The 23,519-nt window shown below is 44.4% G+C and overlaps 1 protein-coding gene across 2 annotated transcripts in view; it reads left to right on the forward strand.

Moving 5' to 3' along the window:
• SMAD7 (SMAD family member 7) overlaps positions 1 to 22,905 on the forward strand; it is a 71,659-nt gene extending 48,754 nt beyond the window's left edge. For both annotated transcript variants that reach the window (XM_030192929.1, XM_030192930.1), the window contains exon 4: positions 19,517 to 22,905. In XM_030192929.1, coding sequence (XP_030048789.1) covers positions 19,517 to 20,055 — 539 coding nt within the window. In that variant the 3' untranslated portion in view covers positions 20,056 to 22,905. The remainder of the gene's footprint in view (positions 1 to 19,516) is intronic.
• Positions 22,906 to 23,519: the final 614 nt, after the last annotated feature.

A 23,519-nucleotide genomic window follows, 5' to 3' on the forward strand; every position in this document is an offset into this window, starting at 1 on the left:
ATGATGTTTTTTTGAGTCTGTGTGGCTGTCTGAATTTGTTTTTGTTTTGACTGTGGCCTGCTTTTTATTACCGCTCTTGGCTACTGCCTAGGAGAGAAAAGTGGGGTCACCCCTCAACTCACCCTCTCACACCTCCAAACCTCAGTAGATCACCTTTTTTTGAGAGGGGGGGGGGGGTGGCAAATAGATGAATATTTCTAAAGAGCCAAGGGCCCCTTTTACCAAGCTGCAGCAAAAGGGGGCTGGTGTTGGCGCATATTTTACATGCGCGCCAAGGTCCCCCTTTTACTGCAGCTGGTAAAAGGGAAGTCTCACTTTCCTACAGGAAATGGCCATGCAGCAAGTGAAGCACTTGGCGGTGAGGGCTCCCGCGTAACCCAGCAGTAACCGCACTGCCCGATTTACCGCCAGGTACACTCCGGTGCTACAAAAATAAATATTTGTAGCGCCGGAAATGATGGCGCACTAGGGGTGGGAAGTACCACCAGGCTGCTGCGGTAGCCCGGCGGTACTTCCTGTATAGCAAGCGGAAAGCCTGCATTGGGCTTACCGCTCCCATAGTAAAAGGAGCCCCAGGTTTGGAATCTCTGCACATATGCCCCTCCCCCCCCCCCACCCCAAGGAATGCTTCAGAATGCACAGAGCTGTACTGTGACTGACGGCAAGGTGACCAGGCAGAGTCTTTAAAGTTTTGGTGTTTGCAGTGGCCAGGCCCTCTGCTTTAGACATGCAGAATGTGGCTTTTGTCATGGAAGCCAGACCTGTGTTCTTACCTTTCTGTGTACCCATTTCACAGTGCCCCTCCATCTGAGTGAGAGTGCAAATGCAAAGTCCCCCCCGCCCCCCCCCCTTTGAGTTTTCCAAGGTGTGCAAATGCATCCTTCCCTGCTAGCCCTTGTGCAAGCACACTGCAAATTTCCTCCTCTGTGTCTCTGAATATTAGCTTCTAGTTTAACTTGGGGCTATCCTGCAGATTGCATTATAAGGGGTTGGGGGGGGGGGGGGGGAGCAGAGTAGGAAGAAAGAAGGGTGAACCACAGAAAATAAGAGCATGGATGTGTGTGTGTGTGTGAGCTTTGCATGCGCTTAGGAATAGCAGTGATTATATTATGAAGGCAGACAGAAGTAATGATTAACTTTTGCAGTCTGCATACTGTCTCCAGTCTGGCGCTGGGTGTTGTTTTTCCCCCTAAGTAGGCCCTGGCCCCTAGTCGGCAGGGTATTAGGTTATAAAGAAAGACAGAAGGAATGAAAGCAAAGCGAGGGAGGGGGAGGGAGATTTTTCCATCAGATCCAGCCATGGAATTTATTGGCTGGAATGCAGATAAATGTTCAAAATGTCATCTCATCCAAACAGTTTTCATAATTGTTATGGAATGTATGACAAAAAAAAAGAGAGAGAACTTGTTTCTAGTTGCGATTTTTTTTCTTTTTCTTCTTTGTTTATCTTTGCCATTTTTAAAAATCTGTCAGAAATGTTCCCTTCCTCTTAGAAAAAGCGTCAAGCTAAATGGCTGAACATTATTCTTCCCAGTAGTTGTAAGTGCACCCAACTGGAGGAATTGAAGACTTTTCTTTTTTTTTTTTTTTTGCATTACTTTTCATATCTGGAGGCTTCTAGTGGAACAAAGTTTCTGTTAAAGCAGTAGCACCTTTTTTCAGGAATAACAATGAGCCTGTTTCTTGACTGTGTTGCTCCTTGTGGTCTTATTCCTAAGTCTCCTTTCTTTTTTTTTTCTCCAACTACATATTTTTTTTTTTAAAGAAAATGTGGATTTTCACCACTTTGATTCCTTTTCCTCTTTCCTCCCCTTTATCATCCTTCCAGATACCATTACCAAGCTTGCTCTCTTACCTTCCCTGATTCCAAGATTAATCCTGTGCATTGCTGTATGGCCAGCAGAGCCTGCTGGAAGAGCTACAGCCATTGCTCTCTGGGGTTTTTCCTTTATGGTACATCTGAGCTCTGCCAAGGATTGGAGACCTGAAGTGAGACTGGTGACACTCCTCATGCTTAAACATTGTTTTCCCTTAGTGCATCACTGTTTGTGCTTTACAGGGATCAGCGTGAGACCTACATATGAAGTTCTGATGTCACCACAGCTTCCTAATTTGATTGCAATTTTAAGAGTGGGAGCCGTAAAACTTGCAAGAGCAATAACAAAACAAAAAGAAGGCTTTTAGCACTAGTATCCCCTCAGGAATAAATGAGAGCAAAGAGGGTCTGGGTTAGACAAACTCAGAAAGATGCAACAATTGCCAGCATGTAGTTCCGAGCGAGGAATATTAGGGTTAGAGTGCAGAAACAGAATTCTCCAGCTAGATACCGGCCAAGGAAAGCAAGTTTGGCTTTTGAATACTTTTTTCCTTACCTTTTACAAAGGTTTCAAAGTCCACTGTTTTAGTTTTGGCCGACCCCTGAGGAAGGCTTTGTGTCGAAACACGGCCCATGGCGTTACATTGTGTGCGGACTTTTGGCAAATAAACTGTTTCGGAAGATTGGACTTCGATTTGTGTTTGTTTCTCCTGGAACATTCACTTTCTTCCACCCTTGTTTTATTTGTCTTTAGACAAACTCAGGCCATAGGGGGGGGAAACTAAAGCCCGAGCCCAGCCAGTTCCATGTGCCCCATCCAGTTCTTCTCCAGTGACATCACTCGGTTTCACCAAGGAGTAGACAGACCTCTTTTGACACTGGGGTCCTAAGCAGCTGCCCTGTTTTTTATCGCCCCTAAAAGCGGCCCTGCAGAGCCGTACTGAGGGCTGTGCGAGCAGTGCAGAGACGGGGTGCAAGGGAGGCTGAGGCATCAAAATTGATCCCCGTCCATTGTCTTCTTTGCATGGCCATGTTGTAGGGGTGAGTTGTGAGGGTGTGTCGTACGGAGCGTGATTCTAATTTGGTACAGTTCCGGCCCTAGGAATAAATATTAGGGATCTTCTTTTTCTGTTTTTATGCTTCAGTGCTTTGACTGATTGAATAGTCTATATATGCTGACAGAGCTGTGCAATTCCTTACATTTTTTAGGGGTGGGGGGGAGGGTTGCATATCAAGCTTGATTGCTTTTCTTTTATCTGTGCTTGTCTGGGCATTATAATGCTTTTGTATTCTAGACCATGGTTTTGTTAGTGTTTCATTTTACCTTTAGCTATATATTTAAAGGCAGAGCTTAGAAAGAATGTACAAATCGGAGTTGAAATGTCCAGGTCAGGATGTGTCAAATTCTGTTAGAATTTTAGAACAAGATCTGCTGACGTAGAACCTTTTCTTAAATGTATGCAGGAATAATCAGAGCCAACTTTTCAAAATGATTGGGGGCCTACACTCAACACGAGTGTATGCTCCCTTGTCAAGTGGATCCTTAATATTGGGCGTGCTCAAGTACCCAAAAGCCTGGCACCTGTGACAGGAATAGAAGTGTATGTGCCAGCTATGTGTGGCAGGAACACCCAGTTTGCAACTGTCAGTCTAAAATAACACAGAACCAATATGGCTGGACTGGCATATACCCCGGGGAAGGTAATTGTACACTCTCCTGAGATGTGCGTGCAACTAAAATGGCTAACGAGCCAATTAGGACCCAATTATAGGCACTAATAATCATTGGTGTTATTGGTAACAATTTGGATTTGCACGCTTATTTTGCTGTGCCCTATACTATAAAAGTTCACACAATTGGTGGTGTGGAGGAGTGGCCTAGTGGTTAGAGCACCAGTCTTGCAATACAGAGGTGGCCAGTTCAAATCCCACTGCTGCTCCTTGTGATCTTGGGCAAGTCACTTAAACCTCCATTGCCTCAGGTACAAACTTAGATTGTGAGCCCTCTTGGGACAGAGAAATATCCAGAGTACCTGAATGTAACTCACCTTGAGCTACTAAAACATACATGAGTATGTCTGCTATTTAAGAGCCCTACTCAATGTTTCCCCAAGCTGTCACAGAGCTCGATATCAGTTGCCAGTATCGCTTTCAGGGAGGTGGCAGGGGACAAAAATCACTAGTGGGGGGGGGGGGGGGGGGAGATTATGGGGGCAAACTCCCCCTATTCCTCCTGTACAGTGCTGTACAAAATGAGCACTTTTATATGATCTGATTGTCCCCAGGAAATCCTAATGTTGATCTTGGTGGACATAAGTGCATTCTCTCTTCTGAAATGGGGAATGCCTGTGTGTATTTTACCAAAGCCCAGACCACACCCCCTTGCACAGTCTATTGGCTTTCCGAGCCGCAGCAGCACACTGAAACCTTCTGCTCAGTGTGCTGCTGCGGCTCGGAAAGCGAATAGAATGTTGGGTATTATTAGGAAAGGTATGGAAACAGGTGCGAGGATGTTATAATGCCGTTATATCGCTCCGTGGTGTGACCGCACCTTGAGTATTGTGTTCAAGTCTGGTTGCCGCATCTCAAGAAAGGTATAGTAGAATTGGAAAAGGTGCAGCGAAGGGCGACTAAAATGATAGCGGGGATGGGACGACTTCCCTATGAAGAAAGACTAAGGAAGCTAGGGCTTTTCAGCTTGGAGAAGGGAGACGTGATAGAGGTATATAAAATAATGAGTGGAGTGGAACAGATGGATGTGAAGCGTCTGTTCGCGCTTTCCAAAAATACTAGGACTAGGGGGCATGCGATGAAACTACAGTGTAGTAAATTTAAAACAAAAAGGAGAAAATTTTTCTTCACCCAACGCGTAATTAAACTCTGGAATTCGTTGCCGGAGAATGTGGTGAAGGCGGTTAGCTTGGCAGAGTTTAAAAAGGGGTTAGACGGTTTCCTAAAGGACAAGTCCATAAACCGCTACTAAATGGACTTGGGAAAAATCCACAATTCCAGGAATAACATGTATAGAATGTTTGTACGTTTGGGAAGCTCGCCAGGTGCCCTTGGCCTGGATTGGCTGCTGTCGTGGACAGGATGCTGGGCTCGATGGACCCTAGATCTTTTCCCAGTGTGGCATTACTTATGTATACTGGGTCAGACTGATGCTCCATCTAGCCCTGCCACCTGGCAGAATCCCAAATAGTAGCAATGTTCCATGCTACCAATCCCAGAGCCAAGTAGTGGCTTTCCCCATGGCTATCTTAATAGAGATAATGGACCTTTCCTCCAAGAACTTGTCCAAACCTTTTTTTTTAAACCCAGATTCATTAAAATCCTGCAGCAATGACGTCCAGACCTTAACTATTCATGGAGTGAGTATTACTGTACTATGTAACTTCATGGAGTGTTCCCTAGTCTTTGTACTTTTGAGAGTATATAGAGTCACACTTACCTGTTTTACAGCACTCAGCATTTTACAGGCCTCTCATATCCTCCCCTGCACTTGTTTTCCAAGCTGAAGAGCCCTAACCTCTTAAGCCTTTCCTCATGAGAGGAGTTCCATCCTCTTAATCATTTTGGTCACACTTCATTGACTGTTTATGCATGTCCAAATTGGGAATAGGCCTTCTAAAATAACCCCCTAAATGTTTTGTCACCAGAATTAACCCTTCTTTGTGTTTATCACCGGTGCAGTCCTTGGACTCATTATACTTGTTTCTTTTCAGCACTGAAAGAGTTAAGGTGTAGTTCAAGCAGAACTCACCATCTTTCACTGAATGGTCCTATCTGTAAGAAGATAAGAATAGCCATACTGGGTCAAAGCAGTGGTCCATGTAGCCCAGTATCCTCTTTCCAATAGTGGCCAGTCCAGATCACAAGTACCTGGCAGAAACCCAAATAGCAACAACATTCCATGCTACCAATCCCAGGGCAAGCAGTGGCTTCCCTATGTCTGTCTCAATAGCAGACTATGGACTTTTCTTCCATGAACTTGTCCAAAACTTTTTTTAAACCCAGGTGGGGAAGTAAATGCCTGAGTAAACTGGAATTCACAGTTCAGTTTCATTGGCAACTGAGCCAGGGTTGCCAGGTGGAAAAAATTTTACCCCGCCCCTGCCATCATCGGCCCCGCCTCCCCCATCATCAGCCCCGCCTCCCCCATCATTGGCCCCGCCCAAAACATCACTAACCCCGCCCAAGATGCCACTAGCCCCGCCCCACGGCCCAAAAACCCACTAAAAACCCGCCGAAAGACCCCAAAACAAGCCCAAAAAACCGCAACCCACCGCTGGCAAAAATTTCCTGCGGCGGGTCGCGGAAAACCGCCCAATTGGGCGGGAAAACTGCCCACCTGGCAACACTGAACTGAGCCTCCCATGATCACTCTGGCAAGCCCCTGCCCCTCTTGCAACAGTTCTTGCTGCTGCTGCCCCTCCCCCACGATCAGTCTGTCCCTTGTACCACCCACCACCTGAAGCCCCCCCCCCTTAGGGAAAGAGCAATCCTCAGTTGCTCTTGCCCCTGCTGGTTTCACAGACAGCCAAAATGGGCAGGATGGATAGTGGTGGGGGGGGGGGGGGAGAGAGACAGGGCACTTGTCCAAACCAAAATTCGGTTCAGCTCTAGTGTCTAAATCAGGGAAGGGCAACACAGCAGGCTACAAAGTAGCAGGTCACTACATTACATAGAACTGGAAATGCACAGAGCTCTGTAGACCACCTGTGATAAGTAAGTAAAGATGTAACAGAAGCTTAGCTGAAATTGGGTGGCAGAGCAGTTGGGGGGAAGAGGGGGTGGTGGTTGGGAGGCGAGGATAGGGGAGGGCAGACTTATACGGTCTGTACCAGAGCCGGTGATGGGAGGCGGGAAATACTGCTGGGCAGACTTATATGGTCTGTGCCCTGAAAAGGATAGGTACAAATTCAGGTAAGGTATACACATATGAGTTTGTCTTGGGCAGACTGGATGGACCATGCAGGTCTTTTTCTGCCGTCATCTACTATGTTACTATGTAACTAAAAATGATGGAAATTACTGCTAGAGTGGCTATTTTGAAAATATTTGCAAACATTTAGTATTTAAAGTTGCTAAAACTCTGCGTAATGTTGATTTCTGTTTGTTCTTCCCATGGTCTCAGGCGCCACATAAAATGCTCATTTGATTCCAGTGCTGCCTTTTTTTTTTTTTTTTTACAAATTCTAAGGAAATCTTATTAAAAAATGGGCCACGTCCAGTGGTACTGAAGGCAAAGTGCATGGACAGGAGAGGATACAGCTTTCCCCCAATATTAGTGTGGGTTGTTTTGGGTGTTTTAAGAAAAGAACAACTTATAAAAATAAGAGAGGTCATTTAATGTAGTTCTGTTATGGTGGCTAAATATTTGGAAATACTTCAAAAATGCACCAGGCCATCCGAGTATTTAATTTACATGGTGAAAAAAAAAATCTACAAATGCATAAGAACTGTGTTTAGATATAGTCCTGTGTGTGTTGGGGTTGACCCTGTATTCACCCCCTTTTTAAAGCCTGCACACTCCCCTCCTCCATGGCAAACCCCTCAAACTTTTCTGAGTCTTTTGAGAATTTACCTTAAAAACAGAGTGAGCCTATGTAGCAGCTCAGTGGGTGCAATGGGTGCCTAAGCACCCCCAATATTGAGCAAATTCCTTCACGGTGTCTAGGTTGAGCGCAGCGCCCCCAATCCTTTTGAAAAGTTGGCTCTTATTGAGAAACAACACCCAAACCTGGCTCATAAAGCGCTGCAGTCTATGGACGCCTATGGGCCCCTGTGTTAACTTATTTCTATTTTCAGCAAAATCCAAGTTTCCATTTCTCCACCATAACCTACAAGATATTAGACCCTGATGATGCATTCGAAGCTCGAAATAAAACATAGGTAGGTCCTGGCCCTTAGAAAGCTCTCTCTTCCAAACCATCTGATCGATTGGGTTCGGCAAGAAAGAAAAGCTGAACTAATGAGAGCAGGGAGAAAAGCAAGCGTATCATCAGCAGAGCTCCTCGGAGAGCGTCTGAAAGGAGGAGAATTTGTTACAGCTCAAATATTTTGCTACATGGAAGGGCGCGAGCGGTGGAATTCTGTCCCGGCTGCTTTGATGCTCGCGTGCCCTCTAACCTTCCCTGCTTGCTGCAAATGTCCCCCCGCCAGCACTTTGCTGCAAACTCACTTCCTCCCCATTCTCCTTGCTGCCTCTTTCAACCTTCCTTTTTTTTTTTCTTAGATAGCTGCATCTATTTATATAAATTTTTTTTGCCGCCCTGTTGTTTGTTGGCACTGCTACTTCGCCTTTATTTACTTCCTCTAGGCCTTCAAAGCCTTTTCATTTGTACCATAGCCTCGTGGTGTGTCTGTGTTTGTACAATATGTAACTCATTCACTACCGAACTTCTTTATATGCCCTTGCAAACGTAAAGATAAAGAAGATTCTTGCATTTAAAAAAAGACTAATGTGTCCTAAACAGGGGCGCATTTACTGTAAATATCTTGTGAATGGATTTTTTTGGCTGCCTGGAGGCACCCGCCCTTCCTCTAAGGCTTTGCTCCTTGCACAGGCCTTCAGACAGCTCGCTGCTCTGTAATTTGCATGGCTGATGAGGCCTTTACACAGTGCAGAGGTAACTGGAGTCAGCTGGTTCCTCTCTAACCGCTGGAGAGGAGCGGGCTGCCCTGCCAGCAGGAGACATGCTCGCTCTTTAGACTAGATGGTGGAAGGTTTTCTTGGGCAATTGTGCTGATTATTCATTGAGTTTTAGGAATTTGGCGAATACTCTGGATGAATCCTATTCCCATAACATTTTCACAGTATCACACGCATGCCAGTGTGCACCCCGCTTCCCCCAAATTGCAGCCATAGGCAAAGCACTTAGCACTTAGCACTTAAAGCCCCAAATTGCAGCCATAGGCAAAGCACTTAGCACTTAAAGCACACAAATTGCATATTTTCAAAGCACTTTGACTTCCAAAGTTCCATAGAAACTTATGGAACTTTGGAAGTCAAAGTGCTTTGAAAATATGCAATTTGTGTGCTTGTAGTTTGGTTTCAATCAATAAGGAGTTTGTGCTGGAACTTTAAAGCCAGGTAGATGATGGAAAAAGAAGTAATTGTTTGTGTGCACAAAAAAAAAGCAGATTTTGTTTTCTGTAGGGATGTGACTAGGTATAGTGTAGGGACGTCCCCGTGGCTTTATGAACACTTGTGGTTTTTAATTTCTCTGCTTAAGGGCTCTGTGTTTTTCATTCAACTGTATTAGGCTAGTGGAGAATGGAGGTAATAAATGCTTTGCGGGGTGTGACTAGAAGGGTTTTTTTTTTTTAATCAAAAAAAGTCTAGTACAAGACGTTAATCTGCTTTTCATTTAAATCTCTGGTCATCCTAATCGGATGCCTGAACTTCCCTCTCCTACAATTGCTAAAAGACGTTCACCTCCGTGAAAACATTCATTTGCACACATGCATACATGTCGAAATGGCTTTAGTGACAGTTTTGTTTGTAATTTGTGGGCTGCAGAGCCTGGCTTTAATTAGCCCGAGTACTTCTTTGCGTCATGACAAGAAGTGTCCATTTTTTAAGAAAAACCCTCCAAGCAGAAGGTTAAAAGATCCGATGCCGAGGCACATTTTTTTTTGAAAAGTCATTCCACTGTTCCCCAAACGGTGTCCTTTGCATCCTGTGTTAATTCAGGAGCCTGGAGGGGAGGATTCACATTCATTCATAAGCCTTCCTAAAGGTTCTGAGGCAGGTCTGTTCATTCATAGCCAGAGCAGCTCTTTCCTGTGCTGGCGTTGGCAATTAAAGTGCCTCTTTGTAAGTCGACGTACTGGTACTGCTCGTTAAGCAGTCTGTGCCTGCGCCAGTGCGACTGAACACGAAGAGGCACAGGAGCTGACTCTGTGGCGTGTGGGTATTGCGAAAACGCCTTAATGTGTCCAAAGAAGGGTTATTTCTACTGGGCTTAGCACCCCCCCCCCCCAATCATGAAAAGTTGACTCCTATGCGAAGAGCAATGCCCCCCTTCCCCCCCCCCCCCTTGAAAAGCAGCTTTTCTGCAGTAGGAGGAGACGCACTGTGCCTGGAAAGGAATGTCAGAGGGATCCAGGGTTATTATTTGAAGTTCTCCTTCATCCAAAAAAATGAATTGAACCGCAGTAACCCCCCCCCCCCCCCCCAGAGTGGGACCTTTTAATTGGTGGGTTGTGTTTTTGGTGTTTTTTTTTTTTTTTTTTGCAACGTGGATTTTTTTTTCTCTCGTCTGGGCTGTTGTGCGAGAGAAGGGGGAACGTGCGTGAAACTATTTAAATAAGAGAGCGCGTGAGGAGGAGAAAATGGCGCGCGCAGGCCGAGAGAGAGGAATCCTTGAGGAGAAGCGAGCAACCCCCCCCTCCCCCTCCTTCCTCCACCCTTGAGGGGAAAGAGGAAGGCGGCTTCTTTCTTGGAAGAGCCGTGCAGGCCTCGGCGAGGCACAAGCACAGTCATACACACACAGTGCAATTTAGCCCGGGCTTGGCAATTAACATAATCTGGAAAGGAAAAAAAAAAAAAAAAACCTAAAACCCAACTTCTCCTCTCTGACGTCTGTCTGGAAATTGCTGGGTGGACTGAGGCGGCCGCAAAGATGAAAGGGGGGGGGGAGGGGAAGAAGAAGGGAGGCTCTTTCATGCAGCAGCAGGGGCTGTGTTCGGCCTCACTCCCCTGGTAGTGGCCTGAGAACTGGAATGGGGGGGGGGGGGACGTTTGCAGACAGCCTCCCTCCCCCCTTCTTTTTGGGGTTTTTCTGGCGCTTCCTAAAAGACTCTGTGGCCTGGAGGTACGTCAGTGTGTGCTGCTTTTTCTGGGGAGGTTAGGTTAAAGGTAATTTGATCCATGGCTGGTCTCTCTCTCGCTTCGCCCCCCCCCCCCCCCAGCCCTGGCTGCTTAGTCGGTGCCAAGTTTCACTGTGAAGGAAAGAAAGTGTTGAGGCACAGAAAAGGGGGAAGAGGCTGAAGCAGCGAATGGGGGCACACCTTAAAAGCAAAGCAAGGAGGAGACTTGCAAACTTTTTTTTTTTTTTTTTTAATTTTATGTAGTTTTTAGAAATCTTTCCAAAGCTTCTGAAAAAGTCACCCTGCCGCCACCAATATAGCTGTCAGAGAAAAGGTGGTTTCCTGTTACAAATGGCTTTCAAATTTTTTTTTTTTTTTGTTATCAATAGAAATCAAACAAAATAAAACATGGAAAAGAAAATAAGATGATACCTTTTTTAATTGGACATAACTTTATACATTTCTTGATTAGCTTTTTTTAAGTTGGAAAAATACACGAGCAAAATTACAATTTTTGTTTTCTAAGTGGATGGGGGATTTGGCGAGCTCAGTCTGAGAAAAGGTGGATCTCGGTAGCCTATAAATGAGGAAATTACAATGTGGTGCCTGCCTGTGGTGGTTTTTTTTTTTTTTTTAAGCGCTTTGTGCCAGGCAAAGTTCAAAGACGGGCGAGATGGGTTAGTCAGCTTATTAATAAAGTTAATGAAAAATCTGCAGGTAGTTGACCCATAGCATTTTTTTTTCTATAAGGTGTCTCATGAAAGCATTTTGTTGGCACTGCAATATGATCAGGAGGCAGCAGCAGGGCTGGGAAATGACAAGGTGGTGGGAAGAAGGGCAGAAGAAAGCAGCCAGGCGTGAGACCTCTGGCAGTAATTTCCCTGGCTGTCATTCCCTATCTGGAAGGTGCATTCTTTCCCAGCCTAACAGATGAATTTCAGTCCCAAACAGCCTTGGTTTATAGGCTACACATCCCACGGCCCTCGTGCTTATGGAGACACAAGCAGCCTTGGATTATAGGCTACACATCCCACCGCCCTCGTGCTTATGGAGACATTTGTGCTTTCAGGGGCTAGGCCGTAATATGTCAGAAGAAGTTGCTGGATGAACTGTACTGAGTTGCTGTGCATACACTCACCTTCCTACCTAATATTTAGTGTTCTTACTGAGGAGACAGTGTGTCCACTGGATAGCACAGCATTAAACTTTTTATACAGCTGCCAGCAAAGAGAGTGCTAGTTGGGGGTAGAGGGAGGCCTAAATTAAGTGATATATTTTTTTCTTTTTGTTAACAAATACAAGACTTCCGGTCTCCACCCTGCTACCACAAACCACACTCTAACTGTAGCGCATTGAGATTTATAGCTTGTCTGAAGTTGGTATCGTACCGTTTATTACCAAGGCTCCAGCTATAAGCCTAAGTGGCTCTGTAAATTATAGCAGATACCTTTTGCTCTAGCCAAGCTTTTACAATTTCCTTTGAAAATACAAAGTGGAATAGGTGTGGTTTAAAGCTTTGGACACTTTTGAAGAGGATTTATGCCTGAAAGTGTCAGTGGGCCATGTCTGTGTACTTTGATTATCCCACCTGGTGGTCATTCCCACTTGGGAAAGATTTGGCAATGAGGTGGCCGAAAAGCCATTGTGACACAAAAAAGTGGTTGGTTGTATTTTGCATGTTCCAGCCCAGATTGCTTTCATGAGCTCACATCCCACCTCCCCCCAACCTACTCCTTACCATTGCCACACCCCTAGCTGAACCTAAATCTTGGCACAAAATGTAAAGATTTTCTTTGTAAGGCAAAAGAGACATTTCTTTAAAGTTTTGTTTCCTGCAGCCTGTGATTAGTTGCATACTAGCAAGCCTACAACTATACTAACTGTAACCCTTGAAACACCAACTTGGCTGTTTCATCAGTTTGTTGCTTTCTGTGTTCACTGAATCCCAGGCAGGGCTGACCTGATAGGTGTGCGAGCTGGCATGGCCACACTGAGCGCAAGGGAGATGGGGAAAGAAAAATCACTTCCTGTGTGTTGGCCCACCAGAGGTGGCTGCAGAGTGGTGATGCTAGGGGGGGGGGGGGGGTGTTGCACAGGGTGCAATTCCAGCTTGGGGTTTTCCTGATCCTGGGTGTCTATTCTTTTTTTCCCTGCTATATTTTAGTAGGTTTTGTTTGTTTTTTTTTCCTTTGCAAGTGTTGGTGGTGATCAATATATGTGTCTATCTCTGAGAAAAGGTGTCTAAAGTCACTAGAAACAAAAAATGATGTTTTAATTAAGAGCAAACAATTTGTAATACAACAGTCCAAACCCCATCCCTTTATGTGAAAAAATAAAAAAAAAGTTACAGAAGTTCAAACGTGTAACTTTGTAGACCGCTTATGGACCCATGACATGAAAAATTGACCATTTTGGATCCACTGCTTTGTCACCTTTTCCCCAGAGATGGCCACGTATTGTGTGCTTTTAAATATAGTCACACTTTCTTTTTTTCAATTCACCCTTCCTGTATTCACCATTCACTCGGGTCCTGTTGTCTTGTTCATGGTCTGATAAGGGTCAACATGACTGCACCTCACTATAATTAGCGTTTTATTCAGAGACTGATTTTTAATGAAGCCTCTCCTGTCACAAAGGCTTGTTACACCTGGAAAACTGAGATTTCTGGCAAAAGATATTGGCCATCCCTTGCTACATCTGGCAAGCTTACAGTTGAGATCAACGGGACTACGATGTATAAACGGCAAGTGACCGTACTCCCTTGCAAATGCGCAGTACAGACTTCCGTCTCTGTCCCACCCTCAGAGGGTGGAACAGAGAGGGAAACGGAGTCGAATTGTCGGACACTGCCGCCTGGAAAGGAACATCGCGCGAAACAGCCTCCACCCTCCCGCCCCCCTCTGTTTCGGGCCCCCTGCACTGACCTGACAGCGCCTCTCACCTCCGTGTGGAAGCGCTGCAGGCAGCAGCAGAGCGATCTGCTGCTGCCTGTAGCGCTTTCACACGGAGGTGAGAGACGCTGTCAGGTCAGTGCAGGGGGCCCGACACGGAGGGGGGAGGGAGCGGTGATGAGGGTAGCTGGACATAGGGGGAGAGCAGGGGGGAGAGGCCATGGTTGCTGGACTTGAGGTGAGAGCAGGGCACAGAGGAGGGTTGCTGGACATGGGGGGGGGGAGGCCAAGGGAAAGAGGAGGGTCGCTGGATATGGGGGGAAGGATTGGTGGACGGGGTGAGGCCAGGGGAGAGAGGAGGGCTGCAATACTCACCCGTTTTTACGGGCTTAACGGCTAGTAGGGAATGGAAGGGAGAGTTGATAGATCACTTGGGTTCCGGAGTTTAGAGGAGCCATCCCGGAATTACTATTCCATTGCAACAGTGACTTACTGATGGAGGTGATGGTCATGCTGTTTACAAAATACATATTTCAGCTTTATGCTTTCTTCTTTATTTTTACAGATCCTCTTGTATTATAGTTTTTGTTTTAATAGACACTGGTTTATGATTGCGGGTGTACAAACTCAGCCTAAATTTTAGTCCCACCTCTTTCCTTTTCTCTTTTAAACTCACAGTTTTAACCCATCTGGAATATGATGTTTTGATTAAGGCTTGGTTATTCACACTAGCCCAAGACCTGAAGTACCTTGAGGAGGAGTGGCCTAGTGGTTAGGGTGGTGGACTTTGGTCCTGAGGAACTGAGTTGGATTCCCACTTCATGCACAGGCAGCTCCTTGTGACTCTGGGCAAGTCACTTAACCCTCCATTGCCCCAGGTACAAATAAGTACTTGTATACAATATGTAAGCCGCATTGAGCCTGCCATGAGTGGGAAAGCGCGGGGTACAAATGTAACTAAAAAAAAAAAAAATCTAATCTAGAGGTTTAATTTGATTCTTATATTCAGTGGCACTGTAAGTAAAGTGTGTATCTCTGAATATACATGTGTAAATAACTGTACATATATGTTATCCCCCTGTTCTATATATATGGCATTCAAATTTGTGCATGTCCAATTTACGGGCACAGTTTAATTGCCAAAATAAGTCAATTAGCGTGGATAATGGGGTGCTTATAATTAATTATTGGTGTGAATTGGCATTAATTTAAGGTTGTATGCACACTTTTAGGCGCTGGGATCCAGCTTAAATTTTACATGTGGATCTGAAAGGGGACGTAGTCGTGGTAGGGACATTGGTGGATCAGGGGCATTCCTGGAATTTGCACGCAGTTCTGCAGAATAAGGAAGATCCAAGCCTAACGTAGGCACAAGAATTTACACCAGGTTTCAGTTGGCGTCCAAAATTGGGTGTAGGTCCCGGCGCCGTTTATAGAAGACCACTTAATGCTAATTTTTATTGGCTCCATTTTTTGATGCTATGTGTAGAGTTTAGTTCTATACGTAGAAGCACTAAATTTTGGGGCTTCTTCATGTAAGCTATACATAGAAGCCACTAATATCGACTTTTATATGTATAGCTTATATGTTTGGTTTGGCTGCCCCAGGTTATACCTGGTTCTTTTGCATCAGATACAAATGTTTAAGCAATATGTATTGGGTTGAATATTGGTGCTTATATATATACCGTATTTTTCGGACTATAAGACGCACCGGACCATAAGACGCACCTAGGTTTTAGAGGAGGGAAATAGGAAAAAAAAAAATTTTTCCTTTTTCCCTCCTCTAAAACCTAGGTGCTCCGGTGCGTCTTGTCCGAGTTCGGGATCGGCCTCCCCTACTTACGTCATGCGATGTTCCCTGGTGGTCTAGTGACGTCTGGGCAGGAAAGAGCCCCCTCTTTCCTGCCCAGTGCGCTGCTCTCCGTCCTCCTGAATGCTGCCTGACGGTCTCGGCGAGATTCAAAATGGCCGCCGAGAATTGAAGTCTCGGCGGCCATTTTGAATCTCACCGAGACCGTCAGGCAGCATTCAGGAGGACGGAGAGCAGCGCGCCGGGCAGGAAAGAGGGGGCTCTTTCCTGCCCCGACGTCACTAGACCACCAGGGAACATCGCGTGACGTAAGTAGGGGAGAGCGATCCCGAACTCGCTACCTTCGGACTATAAGACGCACCCCCCATTTTCCTCCCAAATTTTGGGGAAAAAAGTGCGTCTTATAGTCTGAAAAATACGGTAGTTAGCTCCACCCTAAAGTACCCTAAACACACCCCCTCTACTCTACATCTAGTACTATGCATAAAGTGAACTATTTATTTTATTTATTTGTTAAATTTTTATCCCACATTTTCCCGCCTTTTTGTAGGCTCAGTGTGGCTTCCATAGTGCCAGAGAGCTGTTTCCAGACTCTGGAGTAAACACACAATGTGGTGTTGTGGTAAGATAATGTTCACGTGGTAGGTCCACATAAAGGAATCGGTCGGCAGAGGGTTGTGTGTAGACCATTACGAACTTTAGTGTTATTGTGACACAGAGATCGGGCATTTACGTTGGATCGGTAGGGTATGCCTTTCTAAACAGGTGGGTCTTGAGTGTCTTTCTGAAGTGTAAATGGTCGTATGTGGTTTTTCAAGTCGTTTGGTAGTGCATTCCACAGTTGCGTGCTGATGTAGGAAAAACTGGATGCATATGTATTTTTATTTTTGTTACATTTGTACCCCGCGCTTTCCCACTCATGGCAGGCTCAATGCGGCTTACATATTGTATACAGGTACTTATTTGTACCTGGGGCAATGGAGGGTTAAGTGACTTGCCCAGAGTCACAAGGAGCTGCCTGTGCCTGAAGTGGGATTTGAAGTGTAGATTTGTATTTCAGTCCTTTGCAGCTTGGGTAGTGTAGATTTAGGTACGTTCGTGTTTCTAGATGGTAGGTCTGTCAAGTCTGTCATGTAACCCGGTGCTTCCCCGTAGATAATTTTGTGAACCATAGTGCAGATTTTGAAGGTAATGTGTTCTTTGATTGGGATAGACATAGATTGGCATTTTAGAAGAGATATTCAAATCTTAAATGAGATGTCCAAGCTGGAACATCTCGTGTGCTAATAGTACTTTACAACAGGATTTCCAGACATAGAGACTGTTCTGAAATACATGGAGAAATGGATGTTTATGCGCTGTTTACATACAGTATGGACATCCATTTTAGAAAAATAAAAGCCTAAAATATCAACAGCTCAAAATGAGTATTAAGTGTTTATTTTTGTCCTAAAGCTGATACAAAAGCCTGTTTTGGCTATTTTTTCAGGGGGGGGGGGGGCATCGAGTGTTGAGGGATTAAGGGGGCATCATCCCTTAATCCCTGTAGCGGAGTGCAACTCAATAAGAGCTCTTTTCTGAAACCTAGACATCTGTTTTGGTGATGCCACTCTGAGATACATTCTTAGCACCCCAGCTGTTTTACTAGTCTGTCATGGAGGCTCTGTATTTAATGCCCTTAGGCCACATGCTTGAATGAGAACCCATATGCAGTTAGAGCACTGAATTCTTGCACATAGAGAACAGAGGACCTCTGATTCAGGTGTATGCCAAAACATGACTGTCGGGTCACATTAATAAAACTCTTCCTTTTATTCCTTTGATGGTTCCCATGACATCTTTATCTCCAATTAGCTGTCTCTGCGTTTTTATTCCCTGGTTTTTATATCCCAGCTTCGAGCTATTAAGACATAGGCATTCATTCCCCTTCTAAAATGGGAAATGTTCATTTTTTTGTAGTCTGTCTTTTTGTGTATGGTGTACAGCGCTGTGTCTGCCTTGTAGCGCTATAGAAATGATAAATAGTAGTAGTAGTAGTAATAGTATATCCCAGCTCTGTAAAATTGGAACTTTAGGGGTCCTTTTATTAAGGTGCGCCAAAAAATGACTTGGGGTAGTGTAGGTGCAGGTTTTGGGTGCGCGCCAATCCATTTTTCTACGCGCCTGTAAAAAAAGCCCTTTTTAAAATGGCGGGGGGGGGGGGGGGGCTAAAATGTGCCCCCTCACCTCGGGCTCTGGACCCCCCCTCCCGCCGAAGTCTGCCTACGCCCCTGGTAACCGGCTGTCAACAGGCCTGACATTTTAGGTGGTTGCACCTAGCCTGCTATGAAACTGGTTGGTGTAAGTATGATTGGCAGGAACACATGTAATTTAAAGAATGTCGTAACTGGGAGCCCTGCCTGTGCTCTGCTCCTAAGTACGCCCCTTTGCAAATACGCACTATGGGGTCCTTTTTTCTAAGCTGCAGTAATAAGGGCCCTGCGTTAGCGGCGGGGGCTGTTTTTGCCTCGCGCTGCAGCCCTTTCTACCGCAGCGGGTAAAAAAAAAAGGCTGAAAATAGCTGTGGCCATACGGTAAGATTGCTCTTACCACATGGCCATGCAAGGGGGAGCACGTATCACTATCCATTGAGGTGGCGGTAAGGGCTCCCGCAGTAATCGGGTACCGCTCAGCGCTGTCTAATTACTTCCTGGTAACTGCCGCACTTGAAAAATAGTGCCCTTTTTTTTCCCTAGCATGGGAAATGGTGCATGCTAGGCCTGGAACTGCTGCTGGCACCAGCGCCATATTGGCGTGTGGTAAGTCCGCGTTGGGCTTACCACCGCTTTATAAAAGGGCCCCCCCCTATGTAAGTTAAAATGGGTATTTGCAGAATGCAAAGGCATCATTCTGGCATTTACACGTGTGAATGCTAGTGTTCTAAACATTTACACGCATATCCACTAATTGTATAAAAGCCACCAAAAATTGCTCAAATTTGGGCACGTGCCCAATTCAATGCACACAATTTAATAGAATAATGAGCTAATTAGTGCCAATAATAGGTTGTTAAAAAGCCAATTATTGGCATTAATTACATTTCATTGGAATTTACGTGGGGTATCTGCATCTAAATTTTAGACACACACAAGAAAAGGGGGGGGGGTGCAGAAATGGGAGGGTCGTGGATGTGGAACAGGGGCGTTCGTAGCATTTACACGTGTTGTTATAGAATAATGAGGGTTACATTTCCACTTTAGTCGCCTATATTTGCACCACATTTCAGTTGGTGGAAATGGTCACGCGATTCCTGGGTGTAAGCGCTATTCTATAAATCATACCTAACTTTAAGCACGGGTTAAAGAATAGTGCTTTTTTTTGGCGCTGTATGTAGAATTCACCTCATAATGTGCGTGCCTAGGTTATAGAATTGCCCCACAAATGTCTAAGGGGTCTTTTTACTAAAATGCAGGAAAAAATTGGCCTTAGTAGCCTAGTGGTTAGTGCAGTGGACTTTGATCCTGGGGAACTGAGTTTGATTTCCACTGCAGCTCCCTGTGACTCTGGGCAAGTCACTTAACCCTCCATTGCCCCTGGTACAAATAAGTACCTGACTATATGTAAACCACTTTGAATGTAGTTGCAAAAACCACAGAAAGGCGGTATATCAAGTCACATTTCCCTTTCCCTTACATGGGCTTTTCCTGTGCGCTAAGGTCATTTTTATTGCAGCAGTAAAATGGCCAGTTTTTCTATTTTTTTTTTTTTTTTTTTTTTTTTAAAGCCATGCACTAATGTTGCCATTAGCGCACAGCCATTAAAAAAAAAAACCACGTGAACATTTACCAACACCTATTTTGTAGGCGGTAAGGGCTGATGCAGTAGGGGCTTCGATATTAGCTTTTCCACAATTTTTTAATTTTTTTTTTTTTTTAGTATTTGTATTGATAATGTATGAGATTTGTTTTAATTTCTTTTATTTTGTTGTGAACGGCTTTAGAACCTGTCAGGAAAGGAGATGTATACATTTGATAAACAGAGTAAAGAATAATGTGAATTGAGAGATTAAAAACAAAGTTAGCTTAAAGTGGTTCTTGCTGGTGTGGGGCTGAGTTGCTGGAAGTACCTTTTAAATGCAGCTCCTACTGCACTACCTTATCTGGCCTGTTTTGTTAATTCTTTGACATTCTCTCTCAACAGATTCCCAAGTTCTTCAGGAGCCCGGGGATCAGTCACACTGGTGCGTGGTGGCATACTGGGAAGAGAAAACACGTGTGGGTCGGCTGTATTCTGTCCAAGAGCCCTCCCTGGATATCTTTTATGACCTACCTCAGGGGAATGGCTTTTGCCTCGGACAGCTCAATTCAGACAACAAGAGTCAGCTGGTGCAGAAAGTCCGCAGTAAGATTGGCTATGGAATCCAGCTGAGCAAGGAAGTGGATGGCGTATGGGTTTACAACCGTAGCAGTTATCCCATCTTCATCAAGTCGGCCACACTGGACAACCCCGACTCCAGGACGTTGCTGGTTCACAAAGTGTTTCCGGGCTTTTCCATCAAGGCTTTTGACTATGAAAAGGCGTACAGCTTACAGAGGCCCAATGACCACGAGTTCATGCAGCAGCCCTGGACTGGATTTACCGTGCAGATCAGTTTTGTGAAGGGCTGGGGCCAATGCTATACAAGACAGTTCATCAGCAGTTGCCCGTGCTGGTTGGAGGTTATTTTTAATAACCGATGACTCACTGAGTGGACTTAGAAGACTTTTAAGTACTTTGCTGCTAATGTTTCTTTCTGAGTGCTTGCTTTGTCATGCAAACTTTCTGGGTTTTTTTGTTTGTTTTTGTCTTTTTGAGAAATAGCTTATGGAAAGATTTGCCTTGAGTATCTCAGTCTTTTCTTAAGCATGTCAGTGACCAGTGGTTCTATTGGATGAGAAGGTGGAGGTGCAAAGGGGAAGCCATTAGAAATAAGGAAACAAGTTAAATGACCTGTTACAAAAGTCATGTTCTTCATTTAGACCGTAGAATAGATAATACTTTTCTTTTTGCACCCTGAGTCTCTGAGGCTGTGTTTTGCATTTTTTAAAAACTGAATATAAGGGGAGGGGATCTTGCTGTTTGCATGTAGGGCATTTCATACCTGTGGTAATGTCATGCTGACTGACCTGCAGTGAAAGATTACCCAAAGTGGGACCAGATTGCATGAGCTTTGAACCTAACCAAAGTCAACCCTCCCATGACACTCATTAATTATCCTGGTTCCTGTTTGGTTTGGAATTGAGGAATATCATATTGAGGAACTTGAGTTGAATGTGACTTTGGCTCAAAAGGCACCCGATTTGGCTCCCTGTACTCTAAATTATCCCTACACGCCCACACTTAGGACCTGATTTTTCTAAGGCTCTTTTCTTATTCTGGGTCCTTAGTGGAGTTTGAGCTAAGATGCAAGCTGGTAACCACACTCCCCTCTCCACACCACACCCATGTACACTTAACTGTCCTGCAGGGGGCCTCCTATAGTGTGTGATGGGGTAAGAAATGTGTGAACTTAGCTGCCCTGCAGTGAAATGGGAGTTACAAGCAAGACTACAGTTAACATGTTTTATCAGAAATTAAGGGGGAAAAATCCCTTCACATTAAGTCCACTTGAACACAAAGAAGATGATTAAAGATGGCTTCTGAAAATGGTTCTATTGCCTTAAACCTTGGGAGTCTTATATTATTTTGACAGCGTGAGAATCCTCCCAGATTTTATCACATTTTTTTTTTTCTGACTCTCAAAGTGAAAATTTGAAAGCGATGCCCTGGTTTTACTGTAGTGGCCATATCCTGGTACACTGTTCTCCTTTTTCATTTCTTCTTGAAATCATACCCTGGTATGATTATGTTTGTATTGTTCTTAGCTCAGTGAGCATGTTTAGACCTTTGAAAGAAGGCTGTACTCCTCCATGTACCGTGCAGTGCTGCAGAATCATGGGCATCCTCTTTCTTAAACTTATTTAGGTCGCTGCCTTGCAGTTTCTGTGTGTCTCCAGAAGCAACCGTATTGGGAGCAGTGTCCCAAACCCCCCTCACCAGGAATGAGATCTGATTAGAAATGAGTAGTAATAAAAAGAAAATTACAGGCAAGTTTTTCAACCCCACAAAATAATGTTTAAACAGAATAATTTGCTGACCTAGTTTATAATTAAATAAACCAAACAGTTTGATGCTGATTCCTTCAAAACAAAAGGATCTGCATCACTGGTACAAGAATTGTCCATCAGATCTAGTCAAATTTGTCCCAGATTTCCTGGAATTTAAGACCAGGCTGAACATCCACCTAGTTTTGATTTTAGTCTCTAAGGGGTCCTTTTACCAAGCTGCAGCAAAAAGGGCCCCGCGCTAGTGGCGTGGGTCGTTTTTGTCGCGTGCTACAGCCTTTTTTTACCACAGCGGGTAAAAAAAGGCTGAAATTGGCCATGCAGTAAGATTGTTCTTACCGCGTGGCCATTCGAACTGAAGCAGTTACCGCCACCCACTGAGGTAGCACTAAGGGCTCCCACGCTAAACCAGCAGCACACGGCGCTGCCCTATTACCACCAGGTTAGCGTAACGCTAAAAAATACAGCCCTATTTTCCCCAGCACAGAAAATGGCATGCGCTGGGGCTGCAAATACTGTCAAGAGTCTGTGTTGGGCCAACAGTAGCTCCAGATTAGTGTGCGGTAAGTCTGCGTTGGGCTTACGGCCGCTTTGTAAAAGGGCCCCTGAATTTGATTGGGTCATGCTGGGTGGAGTCTGTGTCAAAGAGCAAATGTGTATCAGCTGGATCCAGTTGAGCACGAAGGTGCTTTGCTGTCATAGCTTCTCCAGCCTGCCATCCTACTGGTTCAGCAGAGGGAATTGCCTTAAATCAGAGCTTCCCAAACTGTGCATTGTGACCCCAAACGGGCGGGGGGCTGTGAAACTTGCATTTGGGGCCACAGTCCAGCAGTCGTGCACTTTCTGTGGCCATGCGAATTGGGTCGCAGCCGTAGAAAGATCGATAAGCATGGTTTTAAATCATTTTCAAAATAATCTGGTGGGTGTGTAAAAAAAAAAACAGAACAAAACCCATAATCAAGGCAGGCAACTATCATAATTTTGAAGCATTGTATGGTACAAAGAAGGTAACAGATTTCTTTTTACATAAGCTATTTTTCTAAGTATCAAAGTTTAAATGAACAAGAGAAGCACTCTCCTTGGAAGGTTAGCATTGTAGTGCTTTGACAAAAAAGGACTCCTTAAAAACTGAGATTTATTAAAGAAAAAATGTATTTTATGTTATATATAAATATATTATTACTTGTAAATATAAAGACGTTTTATAAGCATCATTATTTATGTATTGTGCAATGTGTATAAACGAGAAAAATAAGAAAGATGCACTTTGCTTAATATAAATGCAAATAAATGCCAAATTAAAAACAAAAAAGCAAAAACAAAAACAAACACACACAAGATTGGTGTTTTTTTTTTCTATAGGTGTTATCACCTGGCTGAATGTTTTTTCTAAAGGAGTTTATGTTCCATTAAAAAAATAAAGATGTACACTTGATTTTGATGATTTTCATAGCTTGTTATTTGTTGCTCTGGGCTTACACTTATCTTCAGAATGCACTGTTTGCTTTGACATCTGTTAGTAGTGTCTGAGCTCCTTGACTTCTGTTTTGATCATTCTCTTCACTGCTAAAGTGGTACCGAGTCTGCACCAAATGCCCAGTGAAATGAGGTACAAGGACTTCCACCATGCCAGAACATTTGGTGCCTTCGGCAAACCTTTAGCCCTGCATTCCCCTTAATTATCATTTAGACCAGGCATATTTTCAACGCACTTAGCCTTCCAAAGTTCCCTAGGTTTCTATGGAACTTTGGAAGGCTAAGTGCTTTGAAAATATTCTGCCAAGGATTTTGATGATCAAACCTCAGATCACTCAAACACCTTTCCTACTAGAATGTTCTTAGTTGAAAACTGGCCACTCTCCTTACATGCTGCTGGTTCTTTGAGTGTGTGTGGTTGGTAAGACCTAGTGTTGTACCTTGAATGTTTTGCTCTTTGCCACTACCCAGAAGCTTCTTCCATAAGTCGTTGCCTAATTTACCTAGTAGTTAAACTAGTCGTGAAGACATATCTGAGAGGAAAGGAAAAATGAGAAACGGCGTCGAAAATCAACAGGACAGCT

Source organism: Microcaecilia unicolor, chromosome 2, assembly GCF_901765095.1.
Source record: "Microcaecilia unicolor chromosome 2, aMicUni1.1, whole genome shotgun sequence".
Lineage (NCBI taxonomy): Eukaryota > Metazoa > Chordata > Amphibia > Gymnophiona > Siphonopidae > Microcaecilia > Microcaecilia unicolor.